This window comes from Arvicola amphibius, chromosome 3, assembly GCF_903992535.2.
Source record: "Arvicola amphibius chromosome 3, mArvAmp1.2, whole genome shotgun sequence".
NCBI lineage: Eukaryota > Metazoa > Chordata > Mammalia > Rodentia > Cricetidae > Arvicola > Arvicola amphibius.
Window position 1 is genome coordinate 123,846,409 of NC_052049.1, and position 18,156 is coordinate 123,864,564.

Sequence of the window (18,156 nt, forward strand, 5' to 3'; positions counted from 1 at the left end):
AATAGGACAACCTATTATTGCCAGTTTCCTAGCCCAATAAAAGCTCCGTTTTCTAAATAACTATTCTTATACTCACAGGTAAGTGTAGCTCTCACTCCTCAAACATGCTTTTTGCAAGAAATAAAAACTATTAACAGATACACAGCTGCTCAAAATACAGAGAATAATGATTGTGGGATGCCTCATCCCCACTGATATGATTACAATACAACCCCTAAACCTATGGCTCAGAAAAATTTACAGAAGAAGAAGCAGAAAAATTTTGAGAGTCAGAGGCCCAAGTCACCTCTTGTTGATAGACTGTGCTACCTAGATATGACAGACAAAATACTCTGATGAACTGTTAACAATACGGTTACATGATGAAGACTAATATAATGACAACAGCTGACATGCCAATGCAGATGAAAAATTCTAAGTCCCACACGTAGATGTAAAGATGCAAGTGTTCAATGGCAGCTGAAATGGGGAGAATCAGTTGCCTCCAGAGATGGGCTCTGACATATGTTGTCCAATCCCACGTGGTTTGCCCTGAACACAAGCATACAGACACAAGGCTGAATGGGCTCAGTAGGTTATAGATATTGTGTGCATGTGTTTGTGTGTGTGTGTGTGTGTGTGTGTGTGTGTGTGTCTATGCTAGTGTTCTTTTATTGTGAAAAGACACCGTAACCAAGGCTACTTATGAGGCAAGCATTTAACTGGGGACTTTGTTATAGTTTCTTAGGGTTAGTCTATGATCACCACAGTAGGAAGCATGGCAGCAGGCTTGGGAGAAGTTGGAAGGGGAGAGTGATATAAGCAGGGAGGGGTACAAGTGATATAAACTGACACTTTACTCAATGACTTTCTATAAAGCTATGACAATCAAGATAATTTAGATAGACAAATATACAAATGGATCAGAATAGAACTGAAAATCCAGCTCTACAATTAAAGGGTTGATTAATAATTTTATGAAATTATCAAATCAGAAAACCAGAGATCATAGAATAGCACAGGAAGTCTAGAATAGACTCATCCAGAAAGACATGTCAGCCTTAAAAAATCAACAAGAAGCTAAAATAAAATAATGAAGAAAAATATTTTCAAAGCATAGTTCTAGGATAACTATCTATGTGAAAAAAATATACCAGAATCTGCATTTTCTAGCACTACCATTAGCTATCTGAGATAAGTCATAAGCCTACATGAAAAATCTAAAATTAATAAGGCTCATACTAAAAAAAAACACGTGGTGCTTTTTTAGAAGCTTTTCTCAGAAAATACCTCTTAAACATATTTAGAAAGCATTAGATATAAAAGAAAAAAGTTGATGAAATAGGCATTATTAAAATTCAAATCTTTCAGTTAGGGTATAGTGGTACACATTTGAAAACCCAGAATTTAAGTGTTAGAGGTAGAAAAATCAGGAGTTCAGAAGTTCAAGGCCAGATGGATTTGCTTGTTGAAAGTTAGCACATATAGGATTTCTGAGGAAACAGTTCAGTAGGTAAAGTATTTCTCATGCAGTCATAAGGCCCTCAACTTGATCCTCACAAGCTATATAGAAAAGTCAGACAAGATGGTGCATATTTGTATTCCCAGAGCTGGGTAAGAAAAGACCAAAAGATCCCCAGGGCCAGTTAGCCAGCCATCTTGCCTAAGTGGTTAGTTCTAAGACAGTCAGAGACTTTATCTAAAAATCAAAGTGGACAGTGCCTGAGGAACAGCACATAAAGTTATCTCTGGCTGGCACACACACACGGCAGGCACATCTACATACATATCCACATGCACACAGATACTCAAAAGTATCAAATAAAAATATATATGTTCCATATTAAGACAAAAAATTGGGGAGGGGTGGTTCTGAGACAAGGTTTCTCTATAAAACAGTCCTGGCTGACCTGGAACTCATTCTGTAGGTCAGGCTGAACTCGAACTCACAGAGATCTGCTTGCCTCTGCCTCCTGAGTGCTGGGATTAAAGGTGTGTACTACCAATACCCAGTGAGGAAAAAAAATTAGAATTCATGTATCTGCCAAAGAATGTATAGCCAGAATGTATAAACACAACTAAAAAATAAAAGTCACTATTCAAAATGGGGAGAAATATGAAACACATGCTTCATAAAGAAAGTTAAAAAGGTTTAAGAGGTTAAAAAGCACATAAAAAGATCCTCAATAACAATAAATAGTCACAGTGAACTGCTATTAGAAGATCAGTAGGACACATATCCATTAGAATTAGGCTAAAAACATAAAACTGCACCAGTTAATGCTGAAAAATTGTGGGGCAATTGGAACCTCCATAGATTGGTGTTGCAAGAATAAATTAGAACAACCACTATGCAGGATTTTGGCAATTACATTTCTAGTTATTACCCAAAAGAAATGAAAACATTAGGTTTGACCAAAGAGTAAGTTGGCATGGACTTTACTAAAAATGTCTAAACTACAAACTCAATTATGTCTATTAAAAGAGAACTGGACAAATGTTTTGATACTATCCTATAATCCATATGTTCAATAGTGAAAGGGAAGCAAATTGTATTGATCCAAAATACAGATATATCTGGAAAAAATTACTCAGCAAGAGACATCAGCAAAAGAGCGTGATTTTAAATATAAGAATTTATAGAGCAACAACAAGGTAGTTCATAATTACAGAAAGCATGTAAGTTATCAGAAACCACAGAAGTATACAGAAGGTGATAACTAGTGTTCAACAGGCCAACCTATCAGATGAGTGATTCTCTGATGGGGAGCCCCACTTCAAAAAGCCATGGGGTCACTGGCTGTTGATAATTGTTTGTCTCTGTCTATAATTTCTCTCACAAGTCACTTCTTTTCTTCCCTAAAAATAGTTTTGGGTATTTTCCCACTGTTTATGTGTTTAACTTTTGGAAATATCACATCTACTGAGCACACATATATCTGTGGATGGTCAGGAGATGACTTCTCATTAATCTGTACGATTCTGATATATAGAAATATACTAAGATATGTTTTATAATTAGATCTATTGTCCCATGAGGACTGTGAGGCACTTAAGAGACTGCTTTGTTCCTTTTACTCAGACTAACACAAGAAAACAACAAATTTCACCTCAGTCTAAGTCAAACTGCACACAATTAGCTTTTTTACCGTAGAGCAAGTTCAAACTAGACTAAAGGGTTTTGTAAATGCATCATAAGTTTAAAACTTTACAGCTATGCACAAGTTCAAGGGTTGCAGGTGTCTAACCAAGGTTATTAACATAAAGAAGCCTAAAAATTCATGCCAATTCTTCATTTGCCAAGTCTATTTAACAAAAGAACTATGTCTCATAGCCTGTCTCTCTGGGTACCATGACCCTGATCTCCAGAAACCTTGAAACTTTGCACTGCCATGGTAAAGGGCTCTGCCCTTATCACTGATCCAAAGGAATGTGCTTTTCATCAATGAGATAAAACTCTTGTAATTTTTTTATTATTGCTTCAAGCGTTCTGTAAAAAATGTATTTAAGCTAGGTGAACAGAGATGTAGAACGAATTGAAACAGAGAATTAGAAAAAGATTTAGAACTACAGAACTGGAACTAAAGAATTGGAGCTAAGAAATTATAGACAATTAGGATAAAAGAATTACACTGTTGAAGTATTTATTGCCTGTATATATTGTATACAGTCATTTTACTTATTGTATATAGTTTTCTTATTATAATTTTAGCCTTTTTCTTTATTTCAGACAAAAAGGGAAAATGTAGTGGCATTTCAATTGTATTTTAATAAATAAAATTGATTTATTTTATTATTTTTTAATTTTATTTTAATACATAAAGAATTGAAGCTAAGAAATTATAGATAATTAGGACAAGAGAGGCAGAAGAATAAAGAACATGACTCAAAAAGCACATGTAAATTTATTCCATAGCCCCGCGAATAAGAAATTTTCTAAGTTTCTTTTGCTATGCTGTGGTTTCTGACCTAAACTCTGGGAGGTAGTTTTATGACCTGGACTCACAAGCTACCAAAAGTAAGTGATTGCCAAAGGCCAAAGTAGTAGGAAAATGAGTATAAGGACATACAAAAGAGTATGGTAGGCCCACCTATAATCCCAGCACTCAGGAAAGCAGAGGCAGGAGGACTGTTGAATGTTCAGGGTCAGACAGAGACACACAGAGAGATACTGTCTTAAGATGATTGATGATGATGATGATGATGATGATGATGATGATGATGATGGACAACTCAGGGTTGTATTGGGTTGTCATGTTTGGTTTCAATATCCACTCAGAAAGGGAAGGGAAGGAATAGAAGAGGGAAGAAAAAAGAGAAGAAAAGAAAAGGGAATGGAAATGGGAGAGAAAGGAAGGTAGGGAAAGAAAATGGGGAATGGGAATGAAAGGATAGGAAGAGAAAGAAGATAGAGAAGAGGAAGATGAAGTAGAAGAGAAAAAAGAAGGGAAATACGGGGATAGGGGAAGAAGGGAAACACAGGGGAAAAATCAAAAGGAGATAGAGTGGAAAAGAGGTCAGGAGAAAGGAGGAAGGGGATGGAAACAAAGAGGAAAGAAGGGGACAAAGAAACTTCAGGGCAATGTAGGTGGTCTATATTTTAAAAAGATTTACTTTTATTTCATAGATGAGTATCTGCCTGCATGTATGTATGAGCACCATGTGCATGCCTGGTGTTCTAGAACACCAGAAGAGGGTATCAGATATCCCTGGAACTGGAGCTATAGGTGGCTGTGAACCACCATGTGGGTACTATGAATGAACCTGGGTCACCTGAATCAACTTTCCAGACCCAGTGTCTTCCTTCCCTCTCCATGATGAGAATGGGTCTGGCTTGAGCTCCTGCAGACAGTTTAAAGCATGTGAGTTTATTTGAAGTAAGAATGAACATGTAGTTTGTGTCAAGTGAGCTCTCACCTGAACAATGGCAAGAGAATGCTCATTCCTTGCAGTGGGAAGACAATGAGGTCTGATGTTAGAGGGATATCAGAGAGCACTTTGTTTTAGGTACGTTAAATTTCACTTAAAGGTGTAAACTTGGTAATCAGCAAGTATAGGGCATATACAACCATGACATAGTGGTGAGTGTACACAGACAAGAGAAGGGAACCAAACAAAAAGTATCCATGAGATGGCAGTCAAAACTTCTCGTCAGAAACTTCAAATCAAGCCAGTAACACCCTGAAGTAAACTATGAAACAACTCTTAGGATACACACAGTAACTGCAAATACTAACTCCAAGAAAGTCTTTTCTGTTCTTTGCATAAACGACCCATAAAAACTCATTTTAAGATTATACACAAGAGTCGGGTGGTGGTGGTGCATGCCTTTAATTACAGGCCTCGGCAGAGGTGGGGAGATCTCTGTGAGTTCAAGGCCAGTCTGTTCTACAGAGCTAGTGCCAGGACAGTTTCCAAAGCTACACAGAGAAACCTTTCTCGCAAAACCAAAACCAAACAAACAAACAAAAGATTATACACAAGAAATTCGCAAACAAGATTATACACAATGAATGGCACTTTCTTCTTTGTGAAATCAAATCAGAAAAACCATTACTTGGTTTCTAACTATCCACTTTCAAAGATACAAATCACTCTGAAGTTATGTCTGATTCTGTGAGCTGAAAGATTCCTTGACAGATCCCAATCTGGACATGGGAACTACAGACAAGTGCATCACTTGGTGTTATTCTAGTTCCACATTTTTTCTAAATAATTCCACAGGTTAAGCATTGCCAACTTTTGGGACATTCATGATAAAAGGTAAGGTTCAGAATGTTTTCTCTCAAATCCTACAGGTACCAAATAAGAAAGAACTATATTTGTGTCCTCAAACAAGACCCATCAGTCACCATGTGACACTTACAGCTTGTGAGGTAATGTACTACACAGCTGTCTGGTCTCAGATGTCACTTTGGAGGTTGATGATAAACTACAGGTCTGATAACTCGCTTTCCATTTTAAGATATTTCTTGAACTTTTTCCTCTTGTGACAGGCAACCAAATTAATTAAACCCTGTCATGGGGCTTTGACACCACAGCCAACTGACTTCTATTTGTTGATTGCTATTGATTTTCTTTGATACTTCATTTAAAAATCAATAGTTGGAAAGAAAAATAGGCTTAGTTTACAAATATTTAAATGTACTATTGTATGCAGGAAGAGACACAAGTTTGGCATGGCCTTGGCATCTAATTATAAGAAGAGCCCTTTAGCAGGTGAAAGTGAGGGCTTTGGATCAATACTCTGCTTTCTTTCTCAATCAAAGAAAGTGGCTATAAATTAGGTTCATCAGTGTTATTTCCAAAGCTTTTTGAAGCAAAGAAGTTTAATTTTTTTAAATTCCATTAAACTAAATGACCCATCCCTAAAAGCTTTTGTTTTGAATTTAAGGACATTTATGCTACCTGGAGTTCATCCGCGCCTTTATCTTTTTAGCTTTTTTCTTATTCTTTTGCCGTTCTTCTCCATCTTTCACAGGCTCTGATGGAGCTGCACTTTCAATCACAATGTCAACAACATATTTCTTCAAAGACAGATGTTCCTGCAAAATAATAAACACAATGATGACAGTGATGATATTTTAAAACAATACAAGACCACAGAATAGTACACAGGTTGGAAAAGAAACTAAAAGTAACTCCTAGACAATAATGGCTTTCACAGTTGCTTTGAGAAACACTGAAGAATCTGTTTACTTGAGATTTTCAATGACTCATCAAACGTTTGGTGAACATCAAACATACTATACACTAAGGATACATGGACACACAGGTACAAAGGGGAAGTTAAAATACACGCGTGTGCGCGCACACACACACACAAAATTATAGCACCATACAAGTTAGTCATTTAATGTGCTGTAGGAGCCAAGGGGGAGACAAGCCAGCACTCACTGAGGGTGAAGAGGGAAGACAGCAAGTAGGTAGCACAGTGTTTGCTGTGCTTTCAATGGTGAATAGGGTCTGATCAGATGCTGGATTTGTATGTGTTCATCTGGACAAGAGTAGAGAGAGGGGAGGCAGAGAAAGGTCATCTCAGAGAACACATGCCATAGGGAGAGTGGAAATATAGCACTAGAAACAGTTGCGGTTGGGCTGGAATACAGCATTTGATTTGCTTCCCTTCTCATCATCTTAGATGTTATGCCTTCTCACTGGAACTACCCCATTTCAGGTACTCAGATCCTCCCCCTCTCTCTTCATTCACACCTACACAGCAAATCCCAACACTACATCTAGCTCTCAACCTATTCTGTGTCTGTAGCTACAGAAGATTAATGTATCTATAGGAGAAACTACCAAATTCTACACTGTTTTAGGACATTGTACCTCAAGTACAAATGCCAGGCACTTGAGCACACATACATTATTAGCCTATTCACATGCTCATCTTCCTAGAAAGTGTTTTTAGACCAACATTTCAAATCTCAAGTATATGTTATCCTCTTCCTTCCTTCCCTGCTCATGTCTCAGTTGCAGCCCATGTTTCTTTAACTAAGAAAAGCATTATTTAGAAGTTTCATATACTCCCATGACCAATTTACCAACCACTCTATGTGCCTACACACTTTGTCTTTTTCCCATTATTCTATGTGCACACTCATGCTCCGGTTAGGATTAAGACTCCCAAATGTACACGAAATATTATTCCTTCTCTCCCTTTTATATCTCTATTTCTCTGATTCTTCACACTTTTCTTTCTACTTAAGTGACTTAAATACTTTCAATTTAACTCATCAAAAAGATCTTTTGTCTTGTTCCCCTAGGCTACTACCTTAGGACAGCAGAATGTGTTGGAAGTGTATTAACCTCTCTGTCTTTACCTCTTTAACTTTGTTTCTCTTGAACTCACGAGTCTAGCAAATGCTTTACCAACCCTAACCAAACTGCAAACTGTCCTTGTTAGGGAACCAACATCAAGGCCCACTCTCCGTATTTTTCTTCCAGCCTTTGCCCTATAGATCACTTCCTCCTCCCCAAGACTTTTTCATCACAAGGCTTCTTGACATTACATAATAATCAAAGAAAAGGAAGCCATCAATCTGAGAGGGAGACACTGTGAAAACAAGGGAAGAGCTGGAGGGGTGCAACATAGAAGGGAAGATGAGAAGGGGGAAAATCATGTACATTTAGAAGAAAAGATCTTTACATACCTTTTCCCCAGTCTGAGGAGGAGGGAAGTATACTTGTACCCTTTTTGTAAAATCAAATGTCATAACTTTAAATATATGTTTACTATAAATGTATTTAAAAACTTGGGGGACAAGACTAGACAGAAAGCTCGGTGGTCAAAGCGCTTGCTGTGCAAACATAAGGACCTGAGTTAGCAGCCCAGCACCAATGTAAAAACCAGGTATAGGTGTGGCAACAAGTGGCTGTAGCTCTAGCTCTGAGGATACAGACAGGTAGATACCAGAGCCCCCACCAAATTAGTCCAGGTGAAAACAATGAATTCTGGTTTCAGAGAGAGTGTCAAAAAACAAATAAAAAAACCAACAAGGTGTAGAGCAATAGAGAACGGTAACTGAAGCTGACCTTGACCTCCACATGCACACAGGTGACTGCACTCACACCTATGTGTACACACACCATACATATACTTGTTTGTTTTTATCATACAAGGGTAAAATGTACTTCTCGTTCACAAAGTTCTGACATCACTCGCACCACAGCCATCACACTTGTTTCCAGTCAAACCACAATCAGGTTTCCTCTTCTCCAACTCCTCGAAGCATTACCGTCTCAGAACTCTGCATGCTGTTCCTTAGCCAATAATAGTCTTTCACCAGGATGTGCATGTTCTCAACTAAAATAATCTTAGCCACGCAGTGGTGGTGCATGCTTTTAATCTCAGCATTCAGGAGGCAGAGGCAGGTGGATCTCTATGAGTTCGGGCCAGCTTGATATACATAGTGAGTTCCAGGACAGCCAGGGGGCTGTTATACAGAGAAACCTTCTCTCAAAAAACCAAAAGCCCCCCCACCCAAAAACCTCTACCACTTTAGCAATAACCTCTACTGCTTGTTATCTATCTCCTTATTCTATTTTCTTCTAGAGCTTCCATAACAGCACATATTTACTTATAGTCACCAATAAAACAAATTTTCTGTTAAAAATTGTGCCTGGCATATGGTACACATTTTTAATGTGTTAAATGAACAAATGAAAACAACACTATTATAAAGGTTATTACACAATACAGGCTTAGCAAAGTGTTTCACACAAAAAACCATTTATTTAGTCCTTAGAACTAAAATTAGAGCGCAAGTAGAAGGTATATAATTAAAGTGTCCAAAGCGAGACAGTTAAAACTTTGATGGAGGAACAGGGACCAAAACCAGATGTTGGCTGTAGAGCCTCTGCTGTTGGTGTTCTGTGTTGGAGCTTTGGAAATGAGTTTCAACTGCGGAAACATGCTCATATTCTTCTTCTCATAGCATCATAAAAATGGAGGAGGAGAAAAAATGAGGAAAAAGGAAGACTCACAGACCTTCCACCCAAAAGGCAATTTTTCACACGTAGAAGGAATGATTTGATAAAAGACCTTTATACTTTGGCACTAATGAAAAGCAATGATCTAAGTGGTAAATATACATGTAGATACATAAGTGTACTTCTGAAAAATCAACCCATTTCTAGAACTAACTACAGAGACTACAGTGGCCTTAAATACATTCATGGTCTTCCTGGTGCTGTGCTTTCAGGCATGCGCCACTAAACCTAGCTCCTGCTTCAAACTTTTTCTTGTTTAATTTTTCTGGTTAAATTTTGATAGTGTTATTATGCATACAGAGTCTCGACTGCATGTATACTTGCAGGCCAGAAACGGGCATCAGATCTTATTACAGATGGTTGTGAGCCACTATGTGGGCGCTGGGAATTGAACTCAGGACCTCTGGAAGAGTAGCCAGTTCTTTCAACCTCTGAGCCATCTCTCCAGACCCCAAAAATGGACATCTTTATCTTAAAGGGTTACTGATGGAAAAGCCTCAGATGGGCTGAGAAACTGCAAACAGGAAAGTGGACTTGACAGATAACTTCTGTGCCCAGTGAGGACCCAAGCGGCTTCAGGGAAGACCAATACACCAACCTCCATTCGATTCACCACTTGGAGGCTGCAGGGCATGCTGCAGACGGAATTGTCTATCCTCCAACCCCCCAGTGCCATTTGCCCAGTCTCTACTTCCTTTGAGATTGTGACTAAAGGAACAATTCTGCCTCTGGAGAGGCCAGCTTTGCTTTCTTTCATTTCCACACCACCTCCATCAACCCCCACCTAACAATCTTGACTTTAGGAGAGAAGCTTGCAACCTTCCACCAGTTTCGGATTAATTATTATTGTTGTTGTTGTTTGCTTATTTTGGTTTTCCAAGGACTTTTTTACTTAATTTTTTTCATACAATATTTTGATCATGTTTCCTCTCTCCAACCCCTCCCAGATCCTCTCTTTCAAAAAGCAAAGCAAAACAAAACAAAAAACCAACAGCAAAACTCCACAAAAACAAAAATCAAAACAAACAAAAAACTAATAAAACAAAAAAAGATAAGACAAAACAAACAGTACAGACAGACAGACAGACAGACAGACAGACAGACACACACACACACACACATCACTGAGGTCATTTTGTGTTAGCCACCTACTGGGCCTCGGGCCTGCTCTGGAGTGGTTGCTACACCCAATGACACTCTACTGGAGAAAACCAACTGTCCCCTTGCTAACAGGTATCAGTTGCAAATGCTTCTTGGGAAGGGGTAGGTTTCCCTGTCTACTCCTCCCCTTAGTGCTTATAAGACTTAAAAGTTAAAGTTAATCTGTAAGCCCCACCTGCCCAAGGAACTTGCAACTTTCTGGAATGCTGGGAGTTGTAGTTCTTGGAAAATAACAGTCAAGCCATGGGGAAAATATGGGTGGCCATATGGGTTTGTTCTCAAAAGGCCCTACAACACATGTTTTGGGATCACTCAGCTGGGAATCCCAGGGAGTGGCCCGGATGAAAGATCATCCTGGTCAGTAATTAATTAAAGCTTGCTTTAATGAACTGTGGAACTGGTTCTTCTCTGGTGAATCCCAGGATTAACACTGAGACACAGTCTAGTTTGAACTTGTTACTGTGCCAGAAGAACACAGAAATATAGTGAATCCTAATGACACACTGCTATACCATAGATCAGTGCCTCTCTTGACCCATATCAGAGAAGCTTCTTCTTGCAGTAGATGGAAGTTAAGACAGAAGCTCAAAGCTGGAAATGTGCAGAGAGTGAGAGACTCTGGAGAACTCAGTCTTAAATGGGATGTCTTCATCAAAGCCCTCCCACTCAGTGACCAAGAATCTGTGTGGAAGGGGTGTTAGGAAGACTATAAGAGCCAGAGGGAAAGGTGGAAACACTGGTTTCCAGACACAACAGGACTGTTGTACATATGAATTTGCAGAGGCTGTGGCTGTATGAAAGACCTGCACAAGACAACCTATTGTCAATACTCTACATCCCTTCTCCCTATACTGCTTATACAGGCTACACTCTATAGGCCATTTCTATTCTTACACTACAGAACAGGAATGCCCCAAATGACATTTTATAAAAGGCTCAATTATATTATTTTCAGGTGTATATATACCATTTATATCTCTATTGGAGATCCTTAAGGGTCCTATACCCAATGAAAGACATTCTACAAAAAGAATTAGACCCTAACTAGAACTGTTGCAAGGTATTTGACTATATTGTGTAAAGATATGTCACTCTGATTGGTTTAATAAGAAGATGAATGGAAAATAGCTAGGCAGGATTTGGGGGACAGAAAGCATGTTGGAAAGAAGGGTGGAGATGCCATGAGATGCCAGGAGACACAGATGAAGCAGGAAAGCAGGATAGTATAGACAGTACATAGATGAGCCTCAGGACAAAATACAGATTAATAAAAATGAGTTAAGTTATAAGAGCCAGTTAAAAATAAGCCTAAGCTATCGGCCAACCTTTCATAATTAACAATAAGCCTCCATGCCATGATTTGGGAGTTGGCTGGCAAGACAAATAAAGTCTAACTACACAGAACTACAAAGAACCTTACTTTTTTAGTCAGGTATGGTGATGCACACCTGTAATAGTAGCACTTGGAAGGCTGAGGTTGGAGCATTGTCATGAATTTGAAGCCATCCTGGGCTTTACTGTGAGTATACTGGGATAGAGTAAGACCCTCAAAGAATCATACTTTTAAAACATATAATACATTTACATATGTACTGTATATACAATGCATACACACCAACCAACTTATTTAAAATCTCAAAATTAAGAATAAAAATGTTTTTATTTGATTGACTAAAATTTTTACTTAGTACAAAACCAATACATGTTAACCATAGAAAAATTAATAAACTTAAAAGGAAAAATCCTATGACTCTTAGCAATACAAAATAACTATTATTTTAGAACATATTCTAAAGATGTTTATTCTCCTTTCCCTCTCTATCCTTCCTCCCCCTCCCCTTGACCCCCTCATTAGGATTCAGGCATTATGCTGCCTCCTGTCACCTGACAGAATGAACCTAAGCAGTACCCTAACCATCCCAGGTTCCTATGGCTGCTATGTCACTATACAAGTACAAAGGTCCTTTAAGAGAAAGCTCTGCCAGGTGAAGGTTCTATGGTGATATGCAAGATATTCATGAGTATGACAATAGGATCTGGACATTTCTGGCACCCTCTCCTCAGCTGCCCTAGGAACTAGCTGGGGTTGTCTTCCTGGACACCTGGGAACCCCTCTAGAGTCAAGTCTCTGCCAACCCTAGAATGGCTCCCTTAACTAAGATATATAGTTCCTTATTCCCATATCCACCCTTCCTATACCCCAACCATCCTATTCCCCCAAGCTCTTCCCATCCTCCACTTCACCCTTTTCTCTCCCCATCCCCCCATCCCACCCCACCCCCATGTTCCCATTTTTTGTCCGGCAATCTTGTCTACTTCCAATAACCAGGAGGATAACTATATGTTTTTCTTTGGGTTCACCTTCTTATATAGCTTCTCTAGGATTTTTTACGAATTATAGGCTCGATGTCCTTTATTTATGGCTAGAAACCAATTATGAGTGAGTACATCCCATGTTCCTCTTTTTGGGCCTGGGTTACCTCGCTCAGGATGGTGTTTTCTATTTCCATCCATTTGCATGCAAAATTCAAGATGTCATTGTTTTTTACCGCCGAGTAGTACTCTAATATGTATATATTCCACACTTTCTTCATCCATTCTTCCACTGAAGGGCATCTAGGTTGTTTCCAGGTTCTGGCTATTACAAATAATGCTGCTATAAACATAGTTGAACAAATGCTTTTGTAATATGATTGGGCATCTCTTGGGTAAATTCCCAATAGTGGGATTGCTGGGTCCTGGGGTAGGTTGATCCCAAATTTCCTGAGACACCTCCACACTGCTTTCCAAAGTGGTTGCACAAGTTTGCATTCCCACCAGCAATGGATGAGTGTACCCCTTACTCCACATCCTCTCCAGCAAAGGCTATCATTGGTGTTTTTGCATATCACCATAGAACCTTCACCTGGCATTGGATGGAGAAAATGACAGAGCCCCACATAGGAGCACCAGACTGAGCTCTCAAGGTCCTGATGAGGAGCAAAAGGAGGGAGATAATGAGCAAGGAAGCCAGGACTGCGAGGAGTGCTTTTACCCATTGAGACGGTGGAACAGATCTAACGGGAGACCACCAAGTCCAGTCGGAATGGGACTGATGGAACAGGGGACCAAACCGGACTCTCTGAATGTGGCTGACGTTGGAGGAGGACTGAGAAACCAAGGACAACGGCAATGAACATGAACTCTACAGCATGGACAGGCTCACTGTGAGCCTTGTCAGTTTGGTTGCTCACCTTCCTGGACTTAGGGAGAGCTGGGAGGACCTTGGACTTAACATAGTGAAGGGAACCCTGATGGCTCTTTGTCTTTGGAGAGTGGTGGAGTGGGGGTATGGGTGGAAGGGAGAGGAGGGAAGGGGGAGGAGATGGAAATCTTGAATAAAAAAATGAGAAAAAAAAAGAGAAAGCTCTGCCCACTCCTAGTCTCTTTCTAAGTGTTCTTCTGAAGGGGCAGGCAGGACTTTCCAGTCTCTTCTCTTTTTCTCTCTCTGTGTCTCTCTTTCTCTTTCTTTTCTCTTCCCTTCTCTCCCTTCCCTTTCCCCATGTCCTTTCCTTCTGCCAATAAAACTTTCCATTTAGGTTCTATCTGCCTGACCATGTTTGTCCCTCACCCATTATGGCCTAGCCAGTCAGGGTCCCACTTGTGTCCTTTTCATAGTGTGTGTGTGTGTGTGTGTGTGTGTGTGCGTGTGCGCGCACGCGCGCGCAGCAAAATTGGATGTACCTTAACGCTTTATGAGTTGTTTTTCATTAGATATTCAAAATATATACTCTTCCCACTAAATTTTCTACAACCAAAGTTAGTGAGTGCAGGTGTTGTATTTCACAGCTACATATAATCTTGCTGATGTGTATTTGTTAATCATGTGGGGAGCTTAACACTTGATAGAAAAGGTAGCAGTACAACAAATATTTTATGTTTGGCTTTTTGTAAGAGCAAGACCATCTTTTCTCTCTCCTTACCCAAGATAACCATTTGATGTTAAAAAGGATGCACTATTGGGTGTGACATAGTACAATAAACAGTTGTTTTACATCAAACCAGGAAGGAACTATACAGTAAGTAAGAATTGACAGGGGCATGTGATGTGGGATGTCCTTCTCTGTATGTGTTGCTTTATTGGTTGATGAGTAAAGCTGCTTCGGCCTACGGCATAGGTGGAAGTGGTAAATCCAAACAGAGATATAGAGAGAATAGGCTGAGTCATGAAGACACCATGGAGTTGCCCAGTAAGCCACAGCCTTGTGCCCATACACAGATTAATAGAAATAGGTTAATTTAAGATGTAAGAGCTAGCTAGAAAGACACCTGAGTTAATAGGCCAAGCAGTATTGTAATTAATATAGTTTCTGTGTAATTATTCAGGTCTAAGCAGTTGGGAAATGAGCGAGCAGTCTCTACCTATAAAATGGCTCACCAACGTGGGGCAAATACATCCACATAAAAACTGAGAGAGTTTGAGAGGAAATTCTGGACACAAATGAACAAAATTAGGCACAGCTTCTTGGTAGCCACATTTTTTCAGATAGATTCTGTTTGCTGGTGTCAAGAAAAGGCACAGCTCCTTTAAGAGAAATCTTCCTGACTCAATGTTAGCAGCAAAAATTACTCGGCTTCTTTAAGATCCAACTTCCCGGTTTGTGCTGGCAGAATGAACTATGGCTCTTTTGGGAGGTCCTGCATTAAAATGGGGTCTGTGAACAGTGTTTTACAAATTGCTTAATGGTGACATAGACCTGCTGTGCCCCTGCAGCTGGGATGGTGCACATGACTCGCAGAAGCAGTGAACATGCCTCCACCATCTTGGACTGGGTGGAACAAACAGGCAGGGCCAGGGAGTTGGTCTTAGCCATGCTCACTTAGCATTTAAAAAAAGTGCTCCTGGTCAAAATATGACTACATATACAAAATGATTTGAATAGATCATAGTATTGGATAAATGTACATAGGCTTGGGAGAGAGAAGAAAAAAAAGTACAGACAGTTATAAAAAGAAATAGGTTTAAAAAATAAAACAAAGTGTTTAAAGAGACAGTAAAACTAATATGAAAGAGTACAGACACACAAAGATTAAAGGAGTAAAAGTAATAATAATAAAAAAGGCCAGGTAAAGATGGAAAATGCACAGTGAGTCTAGATTATGTATATTATTTTCTTTACATTGTTTTACTGAAAATCAAGTTAAGTACAGAGAGACATTTCATTGTACAGACTGCTAAGCTAAGCAACCATATATATTTTAAAGTTATCTTGACTTCAAAATTTAAGTCTAAGGATATATTTCTTTGGAAAAGAGGTTCTGCCTTTGTTTCCACAAAAGATGAGAACCTATGGATTCCTTTCAGGCTAATGTGATTTGATTAAACAAGACCCCCTGAAATTTTTCCATGAACCCTAAAAATATTTCACCCCATAAAAAGCAGTAAGCAGTTTGGAGAAAACTACACCCAAATTCCCCAAATGGCTATTTATAAATGTTTGTTTTCATTTTAAAAAGGTTGGTCTTAAATGTTTAATGGTCACAGTCAATTTCCAAAAAAATAATAATAAATAAGGTATATATGATATAGAAATGAGTATTTTACATGGGTATGGATTTTGGTTTATTGATACAAATTTAAGATCAATTTTGTTATATGTATATTTCTACTCTTATTTAAAGTATTAATGTTTATATAACTCATTTTAAAATGTAATGTATAATTAAAATTGCAGATTAGTAGGTAGTAATCTATAATAATAACAAAGCTTGCAGTCATGTTAGTTAGGTTTTCTAGTTGTACAGAGATAGATTTCAGATGGATAGGTAGTTTTCAAATCTTTCAAAGACCTAAAGAATATGACATTTAAAATGTTTTAAAAACTTACACTTTTCTCGAAAGTTAGACATGTATGCAGATTCTGGCAGCACCAATTACTTCAGAGAGGTTAATCAGCATTGAAAAAAACTCATTATGGAATTTGCCTACAATATGACAACCATTTTGGCAAGAAACAGCTCTTATGTGTACTGCTTGACAGTATGCTATATGAACTGGCATACTGGGCATGCAGGACCTACAGAAAAATGACTGCTGAACTAGTCAAAAAAAAAAAAAAAAGCAAGATGGTCCTTCAGAGTTCCTCCTTCATGAAAAACTGCCAGACATTTTACAGGACACAAACGAAAGCAACTGATAAACTCTGTTAGTACAAGACAGAACAGATCTTCAAATTTCCTGCTTCACCAAAAAGTCTGACAGATATTATGGGCCTGTGGGCTGAAGATCGGTGCCCTAATGTTACAGAAAAACTTTGGGTGACTGTCCAGGCAACAAGATGTCTCTGTCAATTCCAGAACTTTGGAAGTTGCTTAAAATGCACTTCTTGTTTACTTAGGTAATATTATATCCTCCTGGGGTTTTTGAAGAGTTAAAAACAGATAGTTATAGCTTTCCTTAGTTATTATATATGATAAATTAAAGATAAGATAGATAAGATATTTCCTTAGTCTGCCAAATGTAAAATGGACTAAATATTGTAACTATAATTCTTGCCTGATAATTGTTTTGTTATATTTAATTTTACTATGTTAACATTAAAACCTTCCTTTTTATTTAGACAGAAAAGGGGAGATGATATGGGATGTCATTCTGTATATGTGTTGCTTTTATTGGATAATGAATAAATCTGTTTCAGCCAATGGCTTGGCAGAGTACAGCCAAGTGGACAATCTAAACAGAGATATAGAGAGAAAGTAGGCAGAGTCAGAGAGACACCATGTAGTTGCCAAAGGAGTAACATGATGGCACCAGTAAGCCACAGTCTAGTGGCAATACACAGATTAATAGAAATGGGTTAATTCAAGATGTAAGAGCTAGCTAGAAAGACAACTAAACTATTGTCCAATCAGTGTTGTATTAATATAGTCTTTGTGTGATAATTTGGGTCTGAGTGGCTGGGAAATGAACAAACAGTTTGCTTTTACAGTCATGAACTTGAAAGCGTTTAAAAGACTTCAATCTCCAAGGACTGGCTCAGAAAAATCCTGGTAAATTTCTGAGGAAGTTTTGTCATTAAAATCCTTATTGGGCAGGATTCTGAGAAAACACTGACAATAAGAGCAGAATTTCAAATTATCTGAATCACTTTATCCAAATAGAGAAATTCAGTAAGAAAGCAAAACCCTCTAAAAAAATTTACAACAAAACGAAGTAACAAGGAATGCTAATGAGCCTCAAAGCAGGTGAGGACAAACTAACATTGCATCCATAGGAGTCATGGTCGCTGCCCAGTAAAGGCATCATCAAGTCACCTGAGAACAGGATCTGGGAAGGAGAAAGGTGATTAGCTCATCTCCAGGTGAGCTGCATTATGAAGGTCAATTTGAAGGACAGGCCATACATGCTATCAAAACTCAGCCACCACGGATTCATGCAAGGGATAGGCCTTACACTTCACTCAGACAACATTGGTAAGCAGCCAGGTGAAAGAAGACCAGGGAGACAACAGGACTCTTGAGAAAGCCAGCCTGCTTCTTTTC

The 18,156-nt window shown here is 38.7% G+C and overlaps 1 protein-coding gene across 2 annotated transcripts in view; it reads right to left on the reverse strand.

Annotated features, from left to right (window-relative positions):
• Positions 1-18,156, reverse strand: part of Scaper (S-phase cyclin A associated protein in the ER) — a 378,485-nt gene that overhangs the window by 215,344 nt on the left and 144,985 nt on the right. For both annotated transcript variants that reach the window (XM_038323850.2, XM_038323851.2), the window contains exon 21: positions 6,388-6,524. In XM_038323850.2, coding sequence (XP_038179778.1) covers positions 6,388-6,524 — 137 coding nt within the window. The remainder of the gene's footprint in view (positions 1-6,387; positions 6,525-18,156) is intronic.